At 39.4% G+C, this 16427-nt stretch overlaps 2 protein-coding genes across 4 annotated transcripts; both read right to left on the bottom strand.

Annotated features, from left to right (window-relative positions):
• Positions 1-3221: 3221 nt before the first annotated feature.
• LOC108954637 (calmodulin-like protein 3) lies at positions 3222-7725 on the bottom strand. 2 transcript variants are annotated; one of them, XM_039300785.1, is made up of 3 exons: positions 5700-7725; positions 3581-3886; positions 3222-3391 (listed from the first exon to the last, which is right to left on the bottom strand). In XM_039300785.1, the coding sequence occupies exon 1, from the start codon at positions 6550-6552 to the stop codon at positions 5869-5871; it is 684 nt and encodes a 227-aa protein (XP_039156719.1). In that variant the 5' UTR covers positions 6553-7725; the 3' UTR covers positions 3222-3391; positions 3581-3886; positions 5700-5868. The 2 variants fall into 2 exon arrangements, with proteins under 2 accessions (XP_039156719.1, XP_039156718.1); XM_039300784.1 differs by having other exon boundaries at positions 3245-3391; positions 4002-7725.
• A 263-nt stretch (positions 7726-7988) lies between these two features.
• Positions 7989-14054, bottom strand: LOC104456107 (transmembrane protein 208 homolog). 2 transcript variants are annotated; one of them, XM_039300783.1, is made up of 6 exons: positions 13878-14027; positions 12369-13152; positions 11008-11201; positions 9481-9565; positions 8431-8496; positions 7989-8345 (listed from the first exon to the last, which is right to left on the bottom strand). In XM_039300783.1, the coding sequence occupies exons 2-6, from the start codon at positions 12723-12725 to the stop codon at positions 8253-8255; spliced, it is 795 nt and encodes a 264-aa protein (XP_039156717.1). In that variant the 5' UTR covers positions 12726-13152; positions 13878-14027; the 3' UTR covers positions 7989-8252. The 2 variants fall into 2 exon arrangements, with proteins under 2 accessions (XP_039156717.1, XP_010069137.1); XM_010070835.3 differs by lacking the exon at positions 12369-13152 and having other exon boundaries at positions 13878-14054.
• Positions 14055-16427: the final 2373 nt, after the last annotated feature.

Raw genomic sequence — 16427 nt, 5'->3', positions numbered from 1 at the left:
GAAATTAATAATTGCCAATAATTAAACATGCAATCCAAATTAAAAATCTAGCAATCTAAATTGATTGATTTGATTTTTTATTTATTTTAGAATTCGAAATAAGATCCCCATTCTAAATATGTAAACCCTAAAACATGCAATATTATAACCCAATCACATTTCAAGATAAACAAAGCGATCATGACAAGCTAAACCAAGGATATCACACATCATTCAGATCAAGGGATAATATTTCGCTGATAAAATCGATAAATTGATCTTAAGCCTTAAAGAAATTAATTATTTCATCTAAGGCCTTATAGATGAAATAAAAATCCTGGCGCGATTGCGAATCAGGTGATATGTTGGAATTTCCAATCATATACTAAAGACTAATTATACTAAAAAAACAAGATAAAGTAAAATAAAATAAATAAACTAAACTAAAGAAAACTACCTAATGTGTTTTCTTTTTTTTTTTCTTTTTTTCTCAAAAATTGGGCTTGGCAGCCGTGGGGCTCGACCAAGGGTGGCTAATCGAAGGTCTGGCAAGGGCGTCGCGGTTGGAGCTCCGGCGAAGCTGGGCGGCGACGAGGGGAGCTCCGGCGCCTGGATCTCGGCTTGGCAGCAGCTGCAGCTTCGTGGGCAGAGGAGGGGCGACAGAGCTAGAGCGCGGATCGCGGACCGCAAGTCGTCAGGTCGCGGGCTTCGAACGGTTGGGTGATGCAGGGACGGCAGGAGGCCTCGGGCAGCTGGTGCGGCGGCGTCGGGCTCGCGATCACGGCGTCCGGTGAGCGGAGATGGGCGGCGAAGGCACCAGGTGCTGGGCTGAGGCGAGCGGTGCGGTGGCGCGGCGTCGGGAGCGGCAGGCTTCGGAGCTCCGGCGTCGGCTGGGCAGCACAGCGAGATCGGCGGGCAACGTCGCGGGCGGAACAGGGGGCGACGGCTCGACACGGGCTCGCGGCTGGAGGCTTGGAGCGGCAGTCTGGTGTCGAGCTTTCGGCACGAGCTGAGGTGCGACCGTGGAGGTGGCCTGAGTGGTGGCCGGCGCAGAGGACAGCAGACGGTTGCTACGGGCGTCGAGCGGCAGTGGACACCGGCTAAGGAGTTTTCACGAAGAAGATGAACAGTGATTCATCTTTTTCCTTTTTCTTTTTCTTTCTTTTTTTTTCTTTTTCTTTTCACTGCTGCAGCACGTCCCCTCAGACGAGCTTTCTCTACTGCTATTCCCTTTCTGCAGATATAGCTTTTCCCTTCCTTTCTTTTGTATTTTTTTTTTAGAACTCTCTCATGCACGAATTTTTTGCTCAACGGATTCACTCTCCATTTTTTCGAAAATCCTCTCCAAATTCCCCTCCTAGCTCACGAAAGTTATGGCTCCTTTTATAGTGATTTTCATATGGCCATTTTTATAGCAACTTTCGACTTTCTATCTTCCGTTGCATTAAATCAAGCCTGCAAATCGGAACGGGATTTCGCAATCAGCTCGATCTTGCTCAGATTTCTTCCATTTTGCAAAATTCTTGCTCTTTGTTCACATGATTTTTAATTGTTTCTGCATTTATCAAAATCTGAACATTCATCAGAATTTCAAATTTGACATGCATAATCAATCAAATCAATTTCCCCCATTTTTATTTTTTTTCCTTTTATTTGTTCAAAATGCAATTTTATTTTTCCAAAATTAGGTGTCAACAAAGATGTGTTGGATAATGATGGATTAATCATTAATAACATGCCACTGTCTAATGATGAAGAAATAATTCTCGATGTTATGCAACCCTATGCATATATGAATGATAAAGCGGTCCCCTAGTGCTATGATGTGGAGATAAATGTGGTCACTCGATCGAGACGCACCTATGCTCAGGCCAACCCACAACCTATCAAGCTGATCACTCATGAGGAGGCTAAGAAATTCTTAGCCGTAATTAAGGCAAGTGAGTATAACGTAGTGGACCAACTTCGTAAAATGCCAGCACAAATCTTCCCATTAGAGTTGCTCCTAACTTCGGAGAAACATCAAAAGTCCCTAATGAAAGTCCTTAACGAGGTACACCTCTCAAAATCCATTAAACTTGAGAAGTTGGAGGAATTCGTGGGGGCCATTTTATTAAAGGACCAGATTGCTTTGTCTGATGAGGACCCAAAAGAAGGAAGAGGACACGACAAAGCCCTATATATCTTAGTCAGGTGTCGGAATACCTAGGTTTCTCGCATACTCATTGACAATGGATCATCCTTTAAAAATAGACCCTCTAGCAACTCTGAAATGCCTTGGGTATGATTTAGGAAAATTTGCACAACTAAAACCTCTGTTCGAGTATTTGATGGGACCAAGAAAGAAGCGATTGGAGAAGTTGATTTAGACTTGTGAATGTGACTAGTGCTATTTAATGCAATTTTTCAAATCTTGGATATATCTACAACATTCAACTTTTTGTTAGGTCGTCCATGGATACATACAATAAGTGCAATTCCCTTAAATCTCCACTAGAAAGTGAGGTTCGTGACGAAAGAAAAGCTTATTATAGTTCAAAGAGAAAATGAGTTCAAGATTTACCACAAGATATCTATTTCTTATATTAAACCAGATTGTAAAGCGGAATCTAGTTTTTAGGCATTCAAGTTGGCTTCAACCATTTACGTCTCTCGAGGCACTACCCTACCCACTCCAGAAGTATCAAAGTTGGCGGTCATGGTAGGCAAGATCATGGTGGAGAGTGGCTTTGCTTCAGGTGATGGTTTAGGTTGATATGGTCAGGGCACTTGCCAACCAATTGAAGCAAGGCATAAATCATACACGGCTGAACTAGGCTGTCATGGTAGGGGTGGACGATCCTGCAGAGGAAGAGGATGAATTGGCTTCATCATGCCCCATATTAGGTCGACATTCCCTAGGCCAGCGAAGATGATGCATGAGAAAGAAGGGGTGATGGATACTTGTGTTTGATATTCCAAGCCTCCAAGTGCTAACATCAACATTTGTAATGTTGTTCCTACTAGATGGGGAGATGTAGATAAGCCTGTTGCATCCACCATCGATCCAATGGAAAAGATGGTGTACTCGAAGGAATGATTGAATTGTTCGAGGGATAATAAATTTGAGCCTATAAACATATCCAGTTAGACGCGCGTTCACTCAAAAAACTTAAACCAGCATGTTATGTACCAACTAGAATAAATCAACTAATCTACACACTATTCTCCGATGTGGGATTCTTTATCATAACTAACCTGTATATCATAAAAATCTCCCCTCACGTGTGAAATCCCTCTTAATTTGAATATAATTCTACATCAAGATATGAAGTTTGTCATCAGGCCTACATTGTTAAACTAAAACAGCCATTGCTCGGAAATTATGCCCAACTTCATCCACCAAACATTAGAACAGACCATCAGCTTTCACCTGCGAAATTGGCAAAAGAGACCCTAAGTCCAAGCCTATAAACATATTCAGTTGAACTCACATTTACTCAAAAAGCTTAAACTAGTAAGTTATAAACCAATTATGATATATTAATTATTTTATACCACACTAATTCTTCGATTTGAGATTTCTTTATCATAACTCACATGTATATTATAACGCTCTTACCTTCAATGTCAGCATTGAGGCCATTAGTACACCTAGTTAAAGGAGCCATATCGGGCTAGGCCAGCCCTCGCCTAGGCCATGGCCGACTGGAAAGCTCAGTCTCGCTTCTTCCGTCTTTGATCATGGTGATGAGGAGACAATTGTCACCGCCACTTTTGGGCCAACCACTGTCAGATGGGTTGTTACGAAAAAGAGATCGCCGCAAGCGCGAGGGCTGACATTCCAGGCTCAGAAGTTTGAGTTCCAATCCAGGTGGCCGTTGTACAAAAGAACAAGCAAGAGACTTTGAAAGGTTTTCGCTGAGAACTGCAAGAAGAGGCCACATGCATTCGATTCCATCAAAACCCACAAATAGGATTTTCAAGAAAACTCACAAGAGAAGTCTTGCGGATCTAATCGGACCAAGCAAATTGCCAACAACCTTCATGGACAAAGTGGAGATGCGTGCTTGGGATGTGAAGCTTGTGGTGGAGTAGGACCTATCTGCCACCAACATGAACCCAAGCCAAAGTAGGCTCCCCATAACCAAGCCGTAGAGACTCACAGTCACTCATTTTTTAAGCGATGCTTGCCAGGCCTCGGCAAGGGCTGGCCTCACTATATCTAGCTAGGGGAGCCCTCATCGGGGCTCGTACTTGCCCAACTGAGCCTCACCTATGGTGGGCAACATCAATCCTCACCTAGGCGAGGCAAGCCCGTTTGGCCATGGCTAGTGGCTGGCTATCATTTATGGCAATCACCGGCAAAAGGAAGAAGAAAAAGAAAAAAAGTTTAATAAAAAATCAAAATATTAAATATTATTAAAAATTGTCTAAACAAATTAAAGCAAAAATTATCCAAAAAGGCATAAATCTATTACACTTGCCATTTAAGTCCTAAATCTTTTTACTTTTTACTAATTCAGTTCATCGAACCAATTTTGATTGAAATTCACTGACATGGACGCCGATGCCGATGTGGACAAAATTTATTATTTTTTATATATTTTTTCAAAAATTTAATTATTTTTTAAAATATTTCTTTATTACTTTTCCTCTTTTTTTTTGGGCACTCTTTTTCCTCTATTGGTCGCTTAGCCTTCGGCAAAAGGCTAGAGGCTACAACTAGGCGACTAGCAGGGGGTGACCTCGGCAATCGGCAAGGTCGCCCCTCACCTGCTTCAAGTGAGGGCGAGGGCTCACCTTCATTGGCCTTCGGTGAGGGTGACCCTTGCTAGCCTCTAGCAACCTCATCAATAGCGAGCCTCACTCATGGCCTGCGAAGTCATCCCTCACCAAATCTCGACAAGGGCAACATCACTTGAGGCTGACCCTTAGTGGCCTTTGGTTAGGCTCGAACTCGCCGAATTTGGCGAGAAGAGCCTCGCCTGAGGTTGGCGAGATCGCCAATGAGGCCAACCCTTGCCTGAGGTTGGCGAGGGTCACCCTAGCTAATTGTAGCCTCTAGCCGATCCCCAAAGGCTGGCAACCGGCGAAGAGGAAAAAAAAAAGAAAGAAAAAAAGAAATTAAAAGTAAAAAAATACAAAGATAATAAATTTTGTCCACCTTAGCACCAATCGTGTTGCGTAAGACAGTCGGTGCCCATGTTAGTGAATTCCTCCCAAAATTGACCGAATTAACTCAATTAGCAAAAAGTATAAAGGTTTAGAATTCAATTAGCGAAATTGAAAAGTTCAAGACTTTTTGGACAATTTACATGCCCCATAGGCCAATCGGCGTCCATATAAGTAATATTCGGCCAAATTTAGTTGGAAAGACCAAATTGACATTGAGTCAAAATATTTAAGAGTGAATTCACACCATTATAAGGTTTATAACTAAATTGGCACCAATACAATATGATTAAGAATTTTCTACCTTTTTTCCTGACAAACAAGAGACTCTTAAAGTAAAGATCTATGAATCAACTACCTCCACTCCGGATTTCCGGTCTGCACCTTGGCATTCGGATCCCTAGAGAGAAACACCTGGGGAACTCTACTCGACGTGGTAAATGCATGTGAAAATTTTTCCTGAAATCTCTACTCAATAGGTGAACGGTGAACTCCACGGCTGGTAACTTAACCGAGTTTTCGGAGAAGTAGTATCATCGTCGTCCTAATATGAATCTAAATCTTACCATCTTGTTGGGGCCCTTTTGGACATATGATCCTGGCAGGGACTCCATTAAAAGCGCAAGTGATTGATCTTCCTGGTTATATGATATAACTTATATCCGTTGCCTGTACAAAATCTTTCGCATGACACTTGCGACTATAATAGAGAAATAGAAGACAGCCAGCAACGCCTCAATAAGCAGAGACGAGAAGCGTTTGACCCCCCTTCATCATCCTCTTGAACTCGTCAAAATTGACCATCCCATCTCCATCCGCGTCCACCTTCCTTATCATCTCCTGGCACTCCTCCCTCCTCTTCCCTTGGCTCATTCCCAACGATGACAAGACCAGCCCTAACTCCTCCACTGTTATAACCCCATCCCGGTCCCTGTCAAACACGTCGAATGCCTCCTTCAGCTCCACCTCCCAACCGTCACCTTCACAGAAATCACCGTCCACCCTCCTGGCCTCCCTCTCATTCGCATTGGCCGTGGATAAGGACTCCAGGAGGCTGCAGAACTCATCAAGGTCGAGACGGCCATCGCCATCAGTGTCAGAACCGATCACTGCCTCCTCCAAGTCCGCATCTGACACGGAGATCCCAAGGCCTCTCAAAGACTCCCCCAGCTCCTCTCTCGCGATGAGCCCATCGTGGTTCCTATCGAACATCGCGAACACACTCTTCAGCTCCTCCCTCCTCTTGGCACTCATAGTCGGCTGCTCCTTCCTCTTCTGCAGCCGCTCCTGCTCTCGGGCCGTCACCACAGCGAAGAGAGACTTGAGTAGCACAGGGAGCTTCTTCAGGGGCACGTGGAAGAGTATGTTTCCAAGGGTAGCGATGAAGATAAGGGACAGCAAGAGTGCAGTGAGCAGCATGGTTTATCGAATGGGAGGTTACTGGGAAAAAAACACTTGAGGAAGATGAGTAAGGAGGGAGGTGTGTATGGAGAGAGAGAGAGAGAGAGACCACAGAAACAAGTTCTTTTATGTGGACGTGGTGTAGATGACGAGGAATGAGTCATGGGGTTGGACGAGGAAAGGTTGGAATATTGACGTCCAACAACTTCGGATGCACTGTATGTGGTGTGCGTGGGGTGATCCCAACCAGCCGCGGGGAACAAAAGCTAAAGCCCTCAATCACAACGATGGAATCGTAGCAAGCCAGGAGGGAGAAAAAATATTGTGCAAAAAGATTCATGTTCACTCTCGGTACAACACTCCCATCAAACTCACACTGCACTGCTTCGGTAGTCAAATTGGAGCGCCGATCTATTTCCATTTTTAAGTGCTGGAGGTCACCCATTCATATTTTTATCAGTTATGTGAAAACTAATGTAAGTTAGGTTGTTGTATAAATTTTCAGGTAGTCAGATCTCTGCACTTGAGCGCCTGAATTCATAAAAAAAATGCATAGTACTCATATATCTAGCACATCGCACCACTTCCCACCGTCATTTTTCGCCACACTAGGCATCTGTTGCGTCTTATGGACTCCTACACACTTGCCGCCATCATCTATGCCTCTCCCAATTCCATCGTCAGATCCAACTCCACACATGAATTGTCAGACTTCTACCAGAGAAATGACCATAATGAGGACGACCTTAATTTGAAGTCGTCAATATTGGTCTCAACCAGAAAACATGGAACTAAGCATTAAAGTTGGACATAAAGAGGGTCCTTTTTGTACTGACAAGAATAGCATCAACTTTTGATATATGAGCAACGGTTGTGATCGATCTGAACTAGTGAACAAATCTACTCACTTATGTGATATATCGAATTCAATCTGTCTATTCTCTAATTTTTCGCGATGAAGGCCATTTTTAATCAGATGCCAAAACTTCTTATGCCAATATTAACAAGGGTTTTCTGAAAAGAACTCCCCCAAGACAATAATTAAAGAAATTTTATAGCTATTCATGCATTGACTATCATATTATGTGTGATCACTTTTGGAAAGTGAATCAATTTAAATTAATGCTTCACATGTGCTCCAAACCACTCATTAACATAGTCCTGATAATAACCAACATCTTTTCCAATCAAAAGGGAAAAGAGGGGGAAAAGAAAGAAACATGGAATGCAATATGAAATGGTGGACGTTAACCTGTAAAGCACGTAATCCTTCTACTAGGAAAGGAAAATGCACAACCAAAACATATGTCAAAATAACACCAAAAGAGAGACAACGACAACAATTAGGTTACTACAAATACAATATTATTGTTGTATGAAGAACATTACAATCATCTTTACCACCGGAGTATGAAAAACTAGGGATACATATTAAAGCAATGCCAGAAGCAGAATGAATCAAAATTTAAAAGAGTAGGCCACCGGAGTATTTCTCATTTTGAATTAGCATCATGAACAACATGAAGGACAGATGTCAAAAATTGTATCATCCATGGCATATGTGTGTGAGAGAGAGAGAGAGAGTACCGAATTCGATTTTGCTCTGGATGAACAATTATGTTGCTAATCCAACAAACAGAAAACGGTTCAGTGACCTCAAAACTACAGTCCAACTGCTAATTTTTCATCCACTGAATCTGCCGAATCGTTTACTAGATCTATCTAGCTCTTGTCTTGACAAACTTGGTTCTTGAAGTTCTTTTCTCCATCTTCTCTCTCTTCTTGCGAGTTTTATCATCTTCCAAGGCATCCTATATCATGCAAACGCATGTTATGAATGAATCCATAAACCATTCAATGGAGATATGGCTGAAGCTAAAGCAAAAACGGACACACCTCAGAACCTGTCGGCAGAAATCCCTTAACAAAGCCAAAAGATTTATATGCTCCAAATGCAGGAATCTGCGTAAGGACAATGTTATGTAGCAGCCTTAGTTGTGAGGGTTTTTTTTTTCTATCCTTACCAGAACACACAGAAATATCAACAGAAATTATACAAAAGTTCCTGAAACTTTTGCTAAAGGACTACAAGTATCGACTTACGAAATGAGCCACTTAAGTGTAAAACAGATGTATCTGCCCTAGCTCTAATACTCATCCATGTATTTCAGAGTTCATACACATTACAAGTTGGCAGGACTAGTTCAGTTTACATAGCAAGTGGACACTGCCATTAGACTAAATGCACTGCTTTATTCAATGCTTTGAGCAAAAATTGGATGAACACTCATTCTCAGCCTATTTTGTCAAGGTCTACTGCTCCACTTGTCATAACATCAGCACCTGCGAGTTTTGTTTCCTTTTGTGCCCATCGTTATTCACCCTACACATATATTATCATGCATAATGTCACTGAAAATTGGGTTGAGGTCTGAAGGAAGGGGAGGCACTAAGTAGTTAGAGTTTCACCACCGTGGATCCATGACATCTACGCAAGAAAACCTCTTTATTCAACTTCTATGTCAACAAGATGCTTGGTTAATATAGCTTTAACTCCAGCATCCCTTGTAAACCTCTTAGCTGACTAATTAATCATTAGCATCTCGTAAAAAAAAGTTTATTTACAGCATGCCTGAATCTCGAGGAATGCAGTTCGACTAAATAAGCTACACTTAGATCCCTACAAAGATCAAGCATTGCCTTCTCTACTTTATAGCAACACTCTCTCCAAAAAAAAAACAAGAAGTCAAGAACGCATGCATGAAGAAACCTGTGAAAATGGTCACGTAGACTGGTGGAGCCAAATATATAACCTGAAGGAGGAACTAGAGGCAAATAAGAGTCTAAGACTATCTAATGAGCTGGCACAAAGAGTTACCAGATTCCTCCACAAAAGATTTTGCCACCAAATCCATTTGGTATGTATAACAAAAGAAAGAATCATACCACCAAATATGTGTACCAGAATTTCCCTGAAATGATGGATGCCACTTGCACAAAACTTGTAATGAAGATCACGTCATGCAGATATCTGCAGAGCAAGAATTAGCAAAGAAAACTGCGTCATTTTTATCAAATTGATATCATTGAAGAACAATGCAGTTGGCAAAATTTATGCTCAAGAATATAAGATTGTTAAATAAATGAAAGAACCCAGAAGTAGCATGGCCATCTAACTTCAGAAACTTCATTGACAATTGCATAAATTCACTACAAAACAATCATATTACACCTCTTATAAACCTCACGGTAATGCATCCTGATGAGTAAAAAATGACATGTTATAATAGAGCAACTATTTTAAGGAGCAGAAATAGTACATTCTAAAACTTGAAGCAAAAGTGCATTTGTGACAATACCATGCCAAGCTTGCATTACCATTGGTTCATCAATGAAAGACTTCACCAAGACTTCTTACTGGACAGGACAGACAACAAAGAGAATTCTCAAGAAATTTGTCCAAGTAAAGATTCCTCTACATAGATAATGGTTTTGGAAATGAATGTTGGCTTCTATCCTGCTGATATAACAATTGCATCGGGAGACCTATAAAGGTGACCTCTTCGATAATTTAATTAAATGCCGATGAACACTCATATACTCATCTGTTTGGTCGATATCCACCAAGCATTACTCAAGATTTGTGAAAAAGGAATATCCAAGTACATACCACCTCCATCTATTTAACCCAGATCCAGTAGTAAGATTCATTGGCACAATAAGATTTGCTAATTTTGCAAGATAGGGCATAACATGATTAATTATTATTTTCTATAAAAAAGGAAGCTCGCTTCAGCTGAGTAAAGCCCAAGTACATGAAATACACCTTTGACTAGCACAATTGTTTTTCATTTCCATTCTCTGGAAAGAATAATGAGGTATGCCTTTGAATATCCTTCAGGCAATTATGTGATTAAAGTGTTATACACATTCCTAAGTAAAGAATCGAGTCTTGCCTAATTAGGAACCTAGAATATCACCATTCTCAAGCACACAAAACAGATTTTAACATTTAGATAAATATCTTTCCATTTCTGGAGAAGTGACATGTATCTTAGAATTTATTTAATCTTGGCGATGGGAAAGGTATGAAAACTAAGGAATGTTTTGTGTTAAATATTTATTTCTTTGTTGAACAGTCTTCCAACATATTGCAAGATGATGTAGAAAAGTTATGATTCAGCAGTCCAACTTTTCATATAGCATATCTGAAAATTCCCTACAAAACTACATGAGATCTTCTTAAAGTCTCCCCCAAGAAGGAATGCAACTATGGTGCAATGATAGAGCTTTATATTTAAGATCATTACCGTGTGCACCAATGAAAGGGAAAAAAAAATGACAACATGACATTGAAATATACCATAACATAAGGAGGTAATCATTATGTTCTGTCTGCATATGCAGCTAGGTAAGGGCACACATGCATGTGTGTGTGTGTGTCTGTGAGAGAGAGAGAGAGAGAGAGCTTACCCACAGACTCCACCTGTACTCATGTTGAATCCACCGTCTAGAAGCTCTCCATCAGCAGCATAAGTAGGCTGGGCCATTTTAGCAAGTTGCAGGTATGGAACTGCATATGATGCAGATGTGACTAGCAGCCCCACCCAATGTTTCCAGGTGAAAGAGGAGTGAAAGATAAGCATTCTCAGTAAAATGTATATAACCTGCATTGTTGCAGGGAAAAAAAAAATATCAACACAAGTCAAAAGGCCAGCTGCCAAGCAAGCAGTAACTAATTCTACAAAAGAACTTGTGATCAAGAACTGGTCACCGATTCAGAGGGAAAAATATCATGAATTAAGTTGAAGTAGCATAAGATTCCATGTCGTTAATTGAGATATCCCTATGAAACAATAATTTATTATCATTTTACTGCAGCTAACAGAATCAACTGACGTTTCTATCAGGGTGCCAACTTGGTAAATCTTAATCTTCATCTATAAAAAGTTGGCAGTTAGAAACGACTAAAAGTTGTCATAAATTACATGGCAGCAACAATCACAAGTTCAAGTAATAGTATCAGTAAAAGGCAGCCTTCTCAAGATGATCTTTTTTCTCTGAGAGAGGCACACCATTCAGTCACATAAGTTGGGTCTTAGTACTTGTTCCATACTAAATTTCATTTTACGTGAATGCATTCGAAAAGGTACCAGCATATGCTCAACAAGGATCGACACAGTCCAATATCTCCACCGCTGCTCACACGGTTAACACCTCCTTGTATTTTAACTGATGTTATTGGTTGATGTGTTGCAATCAAGCAAGCAGAGTTTAAGGGAGAACCGATTGGAGGAAGGACTCGAAGGAGTATCAAGAACTTGAGACAGAATGCAGAAATGTCATATTTACCTAAACCTTGGTGCAACGTGATTTTTATCTCTGCAACCACAGGAAAAAATAGACACTAAGGTAGCAAGGTTAAGTACAAGTTTGGTCTCTCAAAGTTCCTTTATCCCTCCGAACTTGCAATGTAGTTAATTTGGTCTCTCTGACTCAGTTTCTTGGGAAACTTTGCTGATATGGTCAAACGGACACTTTCATGAGGCCCATCGTTTGTCTATATGGATCATAAATCCTTCAAAAATTGGTGAATTTCATTTAAACATGGTCAAATTTAATAGGACTCTTGTAAGACAAGTGAACATCGCTGATTTTTATAAGTTGAAGGTTATATTTTCTGGAGAAATTTAAAAAAAAAAAAAAAATACATACATTGTGAAAATGGTTTACGTAGAGGGACCAAAGTCATACTTAAACCAAAAACTGACAAAATGGACTAAACAGATTCTAACTAAAAGAACTAGCACAACCAATAAAAGTAGGCCACCCACCAACTCCATCCCCTCAAGAAACCCTTGTCCATATGGATTTGCTTCCATTTCTTCTTCTTCCTGAGTTTTCCATATCCCCTCTAATATTACAATAGGAAGCCCAATGGTCCTGGTCCCAATTCTCCTCCTCATCTCATGCAGTAGTGAGATTGCATAGGAAAGTCTTAAGAAGAAATTATCACAACCAATTGCAAGAAGTCCAGAGCTTGTAGACATAACACTAAAGGTTCTTTCACAAACTGAAAGCTTGCCAAAATTCATACAACTATTAGATGCAGGATACATGTAAACCTTCAAAATGTCTTTGCCGTCACAAATCTCAGCAATTTCCAAGTACCATTTTGAACATATCTCCATCTTATCTTCAACCACATACTTGACCTCACAGCTTTCAGATTTACCAATAGAACATCAACATTTACCAAAAGAAAGCGCACATTACAATAGAGATCATGTCATGAAACTCCAAGTAGAATCTAATCTAGTAGTCTCAAAAAGCTTTCTGCTAGCATCTCTATGATATCATCATGATTACAAGTACAGACCATTGAATAATCCTTCAAGAATCTGAAATGAAGGATCATTTTTTGTGTGTTGCAATTAGCAAAAGAAGATTTTAAGGGATGAACAACTAGAAAGGAGGAAGAACTCAAGAGAGAACTTAAAATTCATTCGATGAACCATCAGTAAAGTTACCGGTACATTTGAGGGAAACCCACTAACCAGATCCTAACCAGCACAATCAGCAGAAGTGATCAAATCCGGCCACACTTCAAGCCCTTCACTGGGCATCAAACAAAAAAATCCACGCATAAGATCAGAAGTGTCATCCGGCCAGCAGCAACAGATGCCATTCTCTGACTCACCTAAACTCATTATACTTAACTAAAGAAATATCTCAGCATGGAATCTTCAATACACCTCAACCAAAACTACCACCAAGAAATTTATCGAAGCATGACGAGAACGCTCCGAGATAATACTAAAATAGCCCCCCATCACAGTTCTCACCAAAAAATATCGCATTTCCCGCTTCTTTCTCATCTCATTAATAAATAAAAAAACTCGCATTTTCGAAGGCTCCAATTAGCTCCTTCAAAATTCCACCCCACAATGCATCCGCATCAAAAAGGAACCCGAGCCAATCATCAGCTCCAAGCCCGCAACTTTCCCTGCCCAATGATTAACCTCGACCGACCCTATTCTCGCCGGAAAACTCTCATCTCAAAGCCTCCGGCACTCGCTCCAACCAAACATCTACGACAAAATTCCACCGCCGACGCACCCGTTCCGAAGAGTAAACCCGAACCCATAACTCGTCAGGTCCGAACATACATATTTCACGCAATTCTCTCGCCCAATCGAAAGGATTGAAGGATCAAAAAACGAACTTGAAATGCCCCAATCAAGAACCAGTCCGGTCCCATCAGATTCACCAATTCCTCGAGCGATCGATTCGGGCAAGAGCGAACTGAGATGGAGGGGGAGAGGGAGAGAGGAGAGACGTACGTTGCAGGCGATGATGAGGTGACGGAGCCTCGCCATGTGGCGCGCGTTCTCCTCCTTGCGCTTCTTCGCTCCTTGATTCGCCATCTCTCTCTCACTCTCTCTCGCTCGCTCGCTTTGAGCTCGATACGAGGTTCTTCGGTTGCGTTTTAACAGCAGGGGGGAATCGCACGGTGCTGTACGAGGATTCGGTAGGGGAAACGGGGGAAGGTGAAGAGCTCTTTTATTTTTCTTTTATTTTTTCTCTTTCTTTCTTCTCTTTTTCTTCTTTTTTTTTATAAGTATACAAAAAATCATAAACCTCATCATAAAATAAATTATAAAAATGTAATCAAGTACTAAAATTTATTAAATTGATGCAATCGAGTTATTTCAATAATTTTATTTAATTTACTAACTGAAAATGCTAATGTAACTATTTTTTTATCATTTTCTCTCTCCCGTATGGCAATGACGTGAATAAAATATGAGGGCTAAATTGACATCATTTTGGTTCGCATTTGATCTTTTAATCTGAATTTTATTTAAATTAAATTTAAAAAATTAGTTCAATTTAATAAAATAAAATAAAAGGAGGGCTTGTAGCCCTCTCTATCGCCGCCTTATTATCGTCGAGTCTCGGTGATGGCAGGAGATGATCGACCAATAGCTAGGGCTTGACAATGTTCGCTAGCCTTCTCGACAATTGTGGGTCGACGACAAGGGCCACAAGCCCTCACATGTTTTTTCTTCTTCTTTTTTCCCCTTTTTTCCTCTAAAAGTTAGCTTATTTTTAATAATAATTAAATATTTTTTTTATAAAAAATTAAATTTGAACCAAAACAATATCATTTTGCCCAATTCGTCGTCATGTGGAATAGAGAAAATAACAAAAAAATATCAATCAAGTTGGATAGAATTAATGAAATGACTCGATTACACCAATTTGACATGTTTTAATACTTAATTGCATTTTTTTGTAGGTTTTAGGATTCAATTGTAATTTAGTGACAAATTTTAAAATTTTTCAATAAACTTATCTCTTTTTTTCAAATATATTTTGTTTATTAACCTTTGATTTCTTCCGGTCAATAACTTTTTATTTAATGTGTAACTAAAGTTATATCTTATTCTTAAAATTTTAGCATTTTTGTCAATTTAGTAGCTCTCAAAATCTGGTTGTCACTTAACATGAAATATTTGAATTATTTGAAAATATTCAAGTTATGACTTATAGGACTATATGCAATATTATCATCATTTTTTAAAGTCAAATTTTTCGCTTTTGAATTTTGAATGTTAAAACTAGAAGTAGAAATTGTTGAAAATATCATTGTCCTAGACTAGTTGATCTTGCAACTTTGATTGATCTTGATGTTGATTTTGATTGATATTGATTGGTCTATTGATGGCAAACTAGAATTTTGCGTATTAGGAGACCATTTCCTTTATTTTGTATATTATTTTCTCCCTTAGCTGGTTTTTTTTTTTTTTGGTCGACTTCCCTTACTTAGTTTCTAATCCTATGTATTATAAATACAACCCAAGGTGTATACACTATTGATTAGTGAAAGCAATACATAATACATTTCTTTGTCATGATTTAACCTCGGATGTACCACTTAGGTTTAGCTAATGGATTACTAAATCTAAACTTAATTTGGGATCTCCCAAGCCCATAGAAATTTGCAACTTAGATTTAAGTATTTTGGCAGGAATCGTTACTAATCAGTTTATAATAGATTGATTAGACATCTAAGTAAAGTAATTGGAGAATTATCATACTCCTACGAACTAGAGAATTTGGGTTGGGGACTTATTTACACTATATTTTTCTAATACCCTTTCGACACGATTCTTTTCACGAAAAAATGTTTATCAAGTAACTTGAATTTATTTTATTACTCCATAATATATGAGGTGACCATACATGTGCGTAATCCACCAATTTAACACTTAATAAAATAATAAATAAATTGCAATACTTAACTTATAGCAACGGAAGTATCTGCAATATTAACTCAGAATTCACATCAATAATCCTATAAATGATTTGTAATTAATACACAGCTGCTCACTTTTTTTTTCACTTATTTAAATGAAATCTAGAAACTATGTGCAATATCATACATAAATGTTTAATTAAAATGGCATGCAAAATGCAACCAAATCTCTTATCTGTAAGGAAAAGAATAGAGTGTCATTTTCAAAATTAATTATATTTATGAACGAAATGTATCCGTTTCATCCAAGACTGATGATCCTCTTTTTGACTTGTTCCTTCATTTTCTCATGAAAATGAGAAACTTCATTTGCCTTTCGAGAATGACATCTCACACAAATTGTAATGAGATGTGCCACATATTACATTTTGGAATCTAGATTATTTTCTTCTGACATGCCCCCAGTTTCTTATTGATGTGCAAGGAAATGGCTCGAGACAAGTAAGAAGATAGATAGTGTTTACTATTTTCTTCACTCTTTGGAGATATCATAACAATCAGCTAGGAAATGATCCTTTACCCCCACGTCTATTTTTCCTTCAGATATATGTTCCCAAATCAACGGGGCCAC

The sequence above is a fragment of the Eucalyptus grandis genome, chromosome 8 (genome assembly GCF_016545825.1).
Source record: "Eucalyptus grandis isolate ANBG69807.140 chromosome 8, ASM1654582v1, whole genome shotgun sequence".
NCBI lineage: Eukaryota > Viridiplantae > Streptophyta > Magnoliopsida > Myrtales > Myrtaceae > Eucalyptus > Eucalyptus grandis.
This window is presented reverse-complemented; position numbering and strand designations above follow the sequence as displayed.

Bases quoted from the DNA above. Each gene is read 5' to 3' on its own strand.
- LOC108954637 (XM_039300785.1), bottom strand. From the start codon at position 6,552: ATGCTGCTCACTGCACTCTTGCTGTCCCTTATCTTCATCGCTACCCTT.
- LOC104456107 (XM_039300783.1), bottom strand. From the start codon at position 12,725: ATGGAGATATGTTCAAAATGGTACTTGGAAATTGCTGAGATTTGTGAC. The intron at 11,202-12,368 runs GTGGGTGGCCTA...GCAACAATGCAG, and splicing joins TTCTTGAGGGGATGGAGTTG to GTTATATACATTTTACTGAG. The intron at 8,346-8,430 runs GTGTGTCCGTTT...TGCATGATATAG, and splicing joins TTCTGCCGACAGGTTCTGAG to GATGCCTTGGAAGATGATAA.